Raw genomic sequence first — 10,395 nt, 5'->3', positions numbered from 1 at the left:
AATAAGGGTATGCACAACTATGCAACAATCACCAAAGTGAAATACTAGAAAGCACATTAATTGTCTTACCAAAGTATGGAAAAAGTGAACAAATAACATTGCAGCATTATTTTAGAGAATTGCATACATATTATTTCCCGATGAGACACTTCATCAACTATAAGGGATTGAATTCATAAAAAAAAAAAGTAGAAAGAAAGATAAAAAAAATTCTAAATCTAGTGTGTTAAAATTAGCCTTTATAGTAATATGTTTAGTACTTACAATCATGTTTGTGAGGTGGGTTAGAGATCACAAGAGAGAAGTGGTGAAAAGGGACATCACACAACTTAGCAAAAGAAAACCTCACCAGCCAGCATAGTAAGTATTGATCAATGTTATGCACAACTAACATTAGAAAACTACAAATATCAGTGGAATATAATTTGCGGCAACTTGTACAAAACCAAATCACTGGCTAAGTAACTATATAGTTTGATTAAGTAGTAGAAGAAACTGAGTAATCCCTTGACAGAGTTGTAATAGGTCCAAGAACCCAGTGGTTGAGACACCACCAAGTGAGCCCTGTTAAAAATATGCTAACCAGCAACTAAAACATGAGCCAACTCATTAAGGGCTTCAAGGAAATGCACGTTCTTACTTTCTTAAAGCATATAAGCATACCTATAACCATATTCTTACTAAGAATTGTATTAATCAACATCCAAGAAGATAAGAGGAAATATCTAATACCATCATTTCTTGAGAATACCTAAAAAGTCGCAACAAGAACTCTACCCAAAAAGAAAACAATCCAACTTTGTACCCATAGAAAGTTGAAACCATTGAGTTCACCAATGATTTCTCAATCTGCTTGGTAGAGATATGAGGAAAAGAAAACGATCTCTCTCGAGAGGGACAGTGGGTTTATAGTCTCATAGAAAAATTGTACTAACAAAATTACTGTGGTTCTCTCTCTCTCTCTCTCTCTCATTAACACATTAGTAAGGGTAAAAATGTTAAAAAAAATATAATAGGTGGGTGGGGGAGGGACACTCTTTGGATAGTTTGTAATGGGACTTTCTTATTGATACCCCTCAAGGTTTCAAATAATTTATAACTTTATTTTTCTGCCTTTTTTTGTATGATAATTTTTTTCTAATGAGGATACTAATGTCATTTCACATGCGTACTCGAAAAATGTGCATTACAATGACACTTTTTGATAATGAAATAATGGTATGTCACTTTCAATTTATTTTTGAAAACCCATTTATACCCCCTATCCTAAAAAAAAATTTAGAATAAGACAAAGGGCAATTAAAAGAAGGTGTCAAGTTCTAAATACACCTATAAGGGTGTCTCATTCAGACACTCCCTTTTGTAATTGGCATCTTTGTTTAGTTTTGTTAAGGCTCCGTTTGTTTCGGGATAAATTTCTAGCTGGAATTTTGACTTCAAAAAATTTGCATGTTGAAAAGTTTTCCAATGCTTGTTTTCATAAACCAAATATTAGAAAAAAATTCCACATGTAAAACTTTTTGAAGTAAAACACCGAAACAAATGGAGCCTAAGGGAGAGATTTGGTAAGTAATTTAGTAAACCAAAACCCATTTTTGTGAAATCATGTAATTTTTGCAAGAAAATATATGTCCCGGCCCTAATGTAAACTCGGAAGGCCTCTATGGTGACGGATTTTTTTTCGTGAATAACATTTTTCTATCCCTAATAACTTTTTCACAAGTATTCTTTAGGAACGAAAATCTATTCCACAGCTACAAAAGTGTTGCCGTGTTTGCACTGGTCAAAGTGACAAGAAAGCTGAGGCCATATTTCCAGGCCTACCTAATCTCAGTTATGACAGACCAGCCATTGAAGAAAGTGCTCCATAAACCTGACGTGTCAGGGAGACTGATAGCATGGGCAGTAGAATTGAGCGAGTACCAGATCAAGTACAAGCCAAGAACAACCATAAAAGGCCAAGCCTTAGCTGATTTCGTCGTTGAATGCATCCAGGGCGAGAACGATCCAGAACAAGAGGACCAGATGGGAAGGGAGATTGGTTCAGAGCCATCCTGGACCATGTTCGTGGACCGGTTGAGTAACTTCGAAAGCAGGGGAGCAGGCTTCATTCTAACAAGTCCAGAAGCCTTTAGGATACAGTTCGCGTTGCGATTTGTGTTCCCAGCATCCAACAATGAGGCCGAATATGAAGCATTGATAGCAGGACTCAAAAATGCCAAAGCCATTCAGATCAAGAGATTAACGGCACAGAGTGATTCACAGCTGGTCGTGAATCAGATAAATGGAGACTACGAGGCAAAGGACGATTGCATGGCAGCCTACCTAATGGTAGCTAAGGAGTATTTTGGGTCGTTCAAAATGTTTGAGATGCAAAGAATATCGAGAAGCGAGAATAAAAAGGCTAACGCACTCTCACGCCTCTCGACCGAGGCCTTAGTGCAATTGGACGGGTCGGTGTATGTAGAAAAGTTGTCAAAGCCCTCCCACCAAACCAAAGAGGTCACGCCGATCAAGATGGAGCCGAACTGGATGGACCCGATCGTGGTCTACTTAAGGGACGATGTGTTGCCCAAAGACAGGGCTGAGGCGCGAAGGGTACGAGGACGCGTAGTAAGGTACACCCTCGTAGAAGGAGAACTATATAAGAGGTCGGTGTCCTCTCCCTTACTGAGATGCCTAACACCCAGTCGCGCCCTCTATGCGCTGGCAGAGGTGCACATGGGAATATGTGGTAGTCAAATGGGAGGTCGCCACCTAGCATACAAAGTACTCCAGCAGGGCCTCTATTGGCCAAACATACAGAAAGAAGTGATCCAATATGTGAAGTCATGTGAGCAGTGCCAGAAGTTCATGACCATACCTCGCCAACCAGTGACCAAGCTGGCCTCAATACTTAGCCCCATTCCATTTGCCATGTGGGGGATGGATATGCTAGGCAACATCACCCCAGCCTCAGGAGGAAGAAAGTACCTCGTGGTCGCGGTAGACTACTTCACCAAATGGGTAGAAGCAGAGCCACTGGAGAAATCACACGACAACAGGTGGAGAAATTCTTCAGAGACAAGGTCATCTACCGGTTTGGGCTGCCTAAGGTGCTGGTTATGGACAACGGGCTCAAGTTCAACAAACCAGAATTCAGGGCATTCTGCGCACATTATAACATAGAGCTGAGGACGACATCAGTGTCTTACCCTCAAGCAAATGGTCAAGTAGAGGTCACCAATCGTACCTTGCTAGCGGGGATAAAATGAAGATTGATCGAAGCAAAGACAAAATGGGTGGACGAACTACTGAGCGTCCTATGGTCGTATCGAACCACAGTTCGAACTCCCACAGGGGAGAACCCATTTCGGCTGACCTATGGAACAGAAGCTTTGGCTCCAGTGGAAGTACTAGCAGGCTCACTAAGGAGCCTCAACTTCAATGAAAGAACATACCAGGACGGGCTGAGGGCGAATCTAGACTTCCTAGATGAAGTAAGAGAAGACGCTCTAATGAGAAATATAGCCTATCAGCATAGGATGGCCCGCTTTTACAACTCTAAGGTAAAAGAAAGGGTATTCAGGGCTGGAGACTTGGTACTGCGCAAAATGAGGGCCTCATAGCCTCAACATCAAAGAAAGCTGGACGTAAATTGGGAAGGACCCTATATGGTCTCCAAGAAGATAAGGCCAGGCACATATTGCTTGAAGACCCCGAGGGGCAACAAGATTCCATGATCCTGGAACTCAGAGAATTTGAGAAATTTTTTTCAATAAAGCCATTATAAGAGCTGTCCACTTCAATAAAGTTTATGATTTGTAAAACTTCAAACGCCTGTCTAGTCTGAATCCCTAAACCCCGACCTCCAAGGTCAGCACGAAAGACCGATCTCAAGTGTTGGCACAAAAGACCAACCCAAGAGGGTTGGCACTAAAGTCCGACCTCCAAGGTCGGCACAAAAGACCAACCTCATGTGTTGGCATAAAGACCAACCCAATAAGGTTGGCAGAAAAGCCCGACCTCTGAGGTCGGCATGAGAGACTAACCCAAAAGGGTTGACACTAAAGCCCGACCGACCTCAAGTGTTGGCACAAAAGACCAACCCACGAGGGTTGGCACTAAAGTCCGACCTCCAAGGTCGACACAAAAGACCAACCTCAAGTGTTGGTATAAAGACCAACCCAATAAGGTTAGCAGAAAAGCCTGACCTCTAAGGTCGACACAAGAGACTAACCCAAAAAGGTTGGCACTAAAGACTAGTGTTGGCACCTAAGGATTAAATCTTAAAGGGTTGGCATCCAAAAAGGCCTACAGGAAGAACGTACACAAAGAACGATCCACTGAGTTCATAAAATCAAAAGACAAAAATTGCTCAAGAAAAGTTTCTTCATTGATAGAGAGATAAATATTTACATTCTTCGGAAAAAAAAAAAAAAAACAACAAAAGGAAGGAAAAAAAATTTCTTCAGCTTGTAGCGGGAGGAGGAGGGTCAAAAGTAGTGGCCACATCGGCCGGGAGAGCGGGGTCAGGAACAGAAGGATCTGCCAAGGTGGGAAGGTCGCCCGAGATGGGGAGGTCGCTTGGAACTGCAAGGTCGTTGAGGGTAGGAGAAGCCACGTCAGCAAGGGCATCCTGATCAGGATACTCTGGCAAAGGAGGGGCATAGTACTTGAACTTCGAAAAATTGTAGCTAGAGGTCTCCTTAAGGAGGTGACGAATGGTGTCACCCACACTAACCTTGTAGCCCTCCTCAACCTTCTTGGCTATGAAAGTATGCAGCTCCTTTGAGACTTTGAACGCCTCAACCGCCTTCTCAATGGACCTTGTCTCGTTGGCCTTCAGGTCAGTCAAGTCCTTCATGAAGCACTCGACCTTCCTCTTCTCCAAGGCAAGCGGATTTTCCAGCTCGTCCTTGAGATCCGTCAAGACTTTGACCATCTCCACGTGATCCTTGGCCTGAGCCTCAAACTCCGAGATCTTCGTCCCAGCGTCCAGTGTCTGCTCCTCCGCAAGCTTCCTCTTTTTCTTCTCATCCTCGTACAGCTTGACGAGGCCCTCCATTCGTTGACGGATCTCGCTGGCCTTGCAAGAGACCTAGAAAGATAACCCCACGTCAAAACATGCCCCAAAGGACAAAAGGAAAGAAGGTAGTGCAGTACAAATAGAAGTTTACCTTTGCAAAATCCATGGCAAACGAATTCACCAGCTTGGTGGTGAGGAGCTCGCGAACGACGGCCAAGTCCGGGGGGAGGCCTTAATCCATCACTTCCTTGGCGACCCTTGGATCAACAAAGGCCGAGTCGTCCTCGAAGATGTCCCACCTGAAGCTAAGCCGAGGTCGCTTCCCAGAAGACTGGGACGAACCAATAGTACCGCCTTAGGTGGTGTCCAGGCCGATCTTCTTCGGGGGGTCCTTCTCAAGGACAGTCCCCTTGACAGGCAACTCGAGGTCGACCACCTCGTTCCGAAGCCTCTTGCCGTTCGGAAGGACTTTTGGTGGTAAGGTAGGGGCGGGCACCTCCTTCTCCTTCGAAGGGACTTTGGAGGGCCCCCCAATGGCGATCCCCTTGGTGCGTCGGGCCTGCACCTCGAGGGCCTTCTCCTTATCCACCGTTGCACTGGAGCGGAGCGGCCTCGGGTCCACCTTGAAGTTCACTACAAAAGACAAAGAAAATGCAAGTCAGGAGGTCGGTTCGCCAAAACATACAAGAAAGAAAAATAAATTTGAGGGAATGGAGACACTCACCTTGAGCTGAGCTCAAATCGTGCTGGATAAGCACGTCCTCATTCTTTAGCTCGTGCACGTCGAAGGGCTCGCCAGTCACGCATAAGCTGAGAGACCCTTGATCGTATTGGCTCAGCTCAGGGACAAGGTTCACAGTCCTCAGCCGGATTTTCCCCCACTCTGCCTTGAAGGGATCTCTAGGTATTCGCGTAAAAAAGAAGCGATCCTTCCACCTCTTGGCAGAATCGGGCATGTGGCATACAAACCGAATGGCCTTATAAGACCCCTTCCGACTGCGGAGCGCCAGGTAGTACCACTCGTCGGTCGCCTTCTTCAATGAGAAAAAGTAAACAAAAATGGCCCCGGATGGCCTGCGATCGAGCCGAGCAAAGAAGAGGAAAAAGCCAAAAAGCTGCTTCCACGAGTTGGCCACTAGCTGACCCGGGGAGAGGGTGTAGTGGCGAAAGACCTTTGCCACAAAGTGGCGGACAAGCAGGCAGAGGCCGCTTTGAAATGCGACCTCATACAAACACACGGTCCCCTCAAGGGTAGTGTTCGCCCTCTCCTCTGGTTTGGGGACCCAGGTTTCCACTTCTTCAGGGATGCCATATTGATCCCTCAAAGCAAATAGAGATCGTTCAGTCAAAATGCTTCCATAAGATGCCACCCCCAGTGGCACCCTCCTCAGGGGGCACCAAAGCGGAGTCACCCCATTCCTCCTCTTCGTCATGAGCCTCACCGCACTCAGCAGCATGCTCCTCCATAGCGACAGCAGGGGTCAAAGTGCCCACATTAGGGTGGGCGGACGAAGAATGGGCCAAATGGCCATATTTGGCCTTGAATTTCCTTAACCCGAAGAGCGTAGACCGCTCTTCTTGGGTCCTCTCAGAACTAACCTCAGGGTTAGAACCCCCACTCATACCAGCAGCCTCGTCGGAGACCTTGTTGGGTTCCGCTCAAGAAGAAGAAGAAGACATAGATGCAGGAAGCTTACTAGTTAGAAGGCGCGCAAAGAGAAGATAGTTTGAGCAAAGAACAGTGCATAGGCAGAGCGAGCAGCATGAGCATGCAAAACCAGATTCTGATGAAGACACCGGTGCACAATCGACGGAAATAGCAAATCACAGGAGAAAGGAGGAGCGGAGGCAAGAAGACAGCAAGAATCACGAAATCGCAAAGTAACAGTAAGGAGTGCAGCGGGGCAGAAAGTCCCAATTTATAAGCCATGAGGAGAAGAGGAATCGTCCCAATCCAACGGTCAAGGACAAGAGCCATCGTAGGGCCGAGAACGGTCGACGCTGGGCATGCCCAAGGCACCATAAAGGCTCACGCCACGTGTTTGACCATCAATGGGCACCTTGCCGCGACAGAGATCGAGCGGTTGTAGGTCTAGCCTAGACCTCATAATACCTACGGCCACGTGACCAGCAGCATGTGGGATATCAAACGTCGCCAAGACGAAAGACGAGAGTTTGGATCGAGGCACCATTATGGCCTAAGCCACGCATCAACCAACGAATGGAACGTCAAGTCATATCCATCCGTCAAAACGTCATGCTCGCACGTACAAGAGTAGACGCCAAAAAATTCAAAAATGATTCAACTCCCCTGGGAGTGAACGCCCAAGGGAGTGGAGGGCTTGTGATAGGTCAGGAGATCTCACTCTCTACGAGAACGACCTGATGAGCACATGAGGAACGGACTGAGGTCACAAGTACCAAACACGAGTTGACAAGCTCACCAACAGGGAGGCTAGACGAACGACATACGTCGTGAAGCGTGGTGCAAGAAGTCGCTATATCGTCGTCCATATAATAGCGACCTAGCCCATGACAGGGAGGGGCGACCTCAATACTTCGCCTAACTAACTCAAAACCTGCCACTAACCGACGTGGCCCGAGATTATTGCTCGCACTACGCTTAATAAGGCGAACGAGGAATCAGGGATCAATGCTATCCCTAAAATTACTCCTAAAATCTCTCACTCCACCCCGAGGATCCTGCATTCGTATTAGGGCACGATTCTGCCCTCCATCATCTATAAGAAGGGAGGTAACACTCTTCCATGATCATCTGAATTCTATTATTCTCATCTGCTGCAAGAGTTCTGACCTAAGCATTAGACTGGAGTCACCGGCGTAGCCTTGCCCTCTCTTGTTTCTTATCCTTACAGGATTAGGACGCTCTGGCCCAGTTCTTAACGCAACGGGTGGAAGGAAAGAGAAAAAGAGAATTTTGGATGAAATTTTTTAATACTTAAAATGAGAAAATGAGAAGAGTACTGCTGGCCAAAATGAATCCAGATCCTCTAGTCCTCTACTGCCAAGCTGCCCGGCATAGATGGAGCGAAGAAACGGGGAAGAGGGTGTCTTTCATCTTTTTTATCTTTTTTTTAACTTAAACAGGGGTGGACATTGCGGGGCCTCCCGACTATCGTGGCGTCTGGCCGATTCTTGTCGAGGGGAGTGTAAGATCGAGTGAAATACAGTGGTTAGTCTGGATGTCTTGGATCAGTCCATTATATATGCATATCCTCTTCACCTGTTAGTTAAGCTAGAAAAATCTTTTTTTTTAATGGATTTGTTTCCCTTTCTTATCTTATTTTCTTCTTTTTATCTCCGGTGACTGAAACAGGGCAGGGCCAGTTGTTTATACTCAAAGAAACACTGAAATGGAGATGATGCAGAGGTCTTCTATCAGAGAGTAGTGGATGTTGGTGGATGGGTTCCGCAATCGTATTGAAGGTGTACGGATCCGAATATGAGGTAGAGACTGGACGGCGTTCGAGATAGATAGAATGGAAATCCGTGTTGCAGCTTCTAAAATAAGACCTCGATCAGCCCCCTCCGGAGGAGGAGGAAGAGGAAAACGATGAGACGATCTTGGAGGAAGGCCAAGTGATTGAGATGCGTCTTTTTAATGACTGGTGGATCACTGGGAAGATCTGGGAAATCCATCATCTTCATGGCACAGCTGCTGCTGGGACGAAGAACATCTCTTATTCTGTTTATGCCTTGGATCCATCTTGGCCTGTAATGGTAAGAAGATATAGAGTGTCCAGATCGCAAGTTCGAGTACGACGGCAATGGGTGGATGGGGAATGGGTTCCTCCTCCTCCGCCACCGCTACCTTTATATAATAATAATCAGGTATTTTTATTTTTTTTGTTTTGTTTTTGTGAATATCTTTTATTTATTTATTTATTAAAAACAAACAAAAATGAAGAATTTATTTCCTTAATGAAATATGGAAGGGGGCAACTCCTCTTCGAGGATGAGAGGATTAATGAGAGGAAGCCCGATCCATCCAGTACAAAGAAAGATTAATAAAGAGAAAGCAGAGTTGGTGGCTAATACATATATGAGCCTCAAAAAAAGAAAAATGAAAAAAGATGAAAGTTTGCTTCTACCTACCTAGCCCAATAAGATATACAGCTGGGAGGGTTTCTTACCAGGGTCTGAAAAATCAGATCGATTTTAATAGTTATTGTGGTTTATTGGGTTTTTTTTACTTGATTCCAAGCGATTTGTTGTTGGTGAAGCCTGATTTGGTCCAGAAATTGCGGTTGAGACCTTCGGAGGGCCGTTTCGGCCTCGAAACGATCTTGGAATGCTGAAAAATGGTGGGGCTCCATGCCAGAGGCTGGAGTTGTGTTGGGCTCGTCGAGATCTTCAAAATGAGTACTTTTGAGCCATGTGTTGTGTTTTGGTCCGGCTCAAGTTTTTTGGGCATTTTTTAGGCTAGGGGTATTTGTGTTCTTTCTGGGGTTAGGGTCTTCTTATATATTGTTCTTATCTCTTTGAGATAAGGTTATGAGGGTTTTTTGTAACATTTCAGAGAAATAGTGAAACCTGTTCTACTGCTCGGCCATGGATGTAGCTTCCATACTGGAGGTGAACCACGTAAATCTCTGTGTTGTGCGTTGTTTATTCTCTCTCTTTTTTTCATTTTCTTCTGCAAATCGCCATTCTGGGTGTTGTTTTTGTAACACGATTCTGGATCAATTTTGACCAATTCCAATCTGTTCTGGACCAGAATAAGCCAGGACTAATCTGGATCCCAATGCCAGGATGGATTTCAAACCCTACTTCTTGCCTCAGGTGGGAATTAAGGAGGAACGTGAAGACCCAGTGGCCCGTGCGCTAAAACCATCCGGTCCTTGCTTCCTTTCAATTTTGATAAAACACCGAATGTTGTTGTTCCGATTCTGAAGACAATGGCTAAAGCTCCTGAAATGGCATTTCTAAATACAATTTTTAACCTTGGCAGAACTTCTTCCAACCTTTGGTTCTATTTCTATTGCGACAACTTGAAAGAAGTAGCTCATCTGCTTTCTCGCTTTTGATTTTTAGCAGTTCATGATTAAATTTTAATAGCTTGACATTCATCCATCCATATGGTTGGTTACCATTAAGATTACAATTTTGATTGATCCATTGCATTGCATTGTTACAGGGCATTATTATCGATACAATCAAGAGTGGGGACTCTTCCATTTGGCTCGCAGACCATTACTCCTCAAAAGAATGGAGGTTTGTCAAACCTAATAAATTAGTAGTAATTATAAAAACAAACTAATTTATATATATATATATATATATATATATCATACTATCATACTATTATATAAAAGCATGTTGTGGCAAATCTTACAGTTACCTATTCTACCCTTCATTCTTATCTA

At 44.7% G+C, this 10,395-nt stretch overlaps 1 protein-coding gene across 1 annotated transcript; it reads left to right on the top strand.

The window, feature by feature from the left end:
* Positions 1 to 1,836: 1,836 nt before the first annotated feature.
* On the top strand, positions 1,837 to 3,168 carry LOC122638877. Its single transcript, XM_043831726.1, has one exon. It carries the CDS (start codon positions 1,837 to 1,839, stop codon positions 3,166 to 3,168), a length of 1,332 nt encoding a protein of 443 aa, XP_043687661.1.
* The last annotated feature ends 7,227 nt before the right edge of the window (positions 3,169 to 10,395 follow it).

This window comes from Telopea speciosissima, chromosome 9 (genome assembly GCF_018873765.1).
Source record: "Telopea speciosissima isolate NSW1024214 ecotype Mountain lineage chromosome 9, Tspe_v1, whole genome shotgun sequence".
Taxonomy (NCBI): domain Eukaryota; kingdom Viridiplantae; phylum Streptophyta; class Magnoliopsida; order Proteales; family Proteaceae; genus Telopea; species Telopea speciosissima.
The sequence above is the reverse complement of the archived record's forward strand: the minus strand, read 5'-3'. Positions and strand labels throughout refer to the sequence as shown.

Excerpts from the sequence above, each read along its gene's own strand:
- LOC122638877 (XM_043831726.1), top strand. The coding sequence starts at position 1,837 with ATGACAGACCAGCCATTGAAGAAAGTGCTCCATAAACCTGACGTGTCA.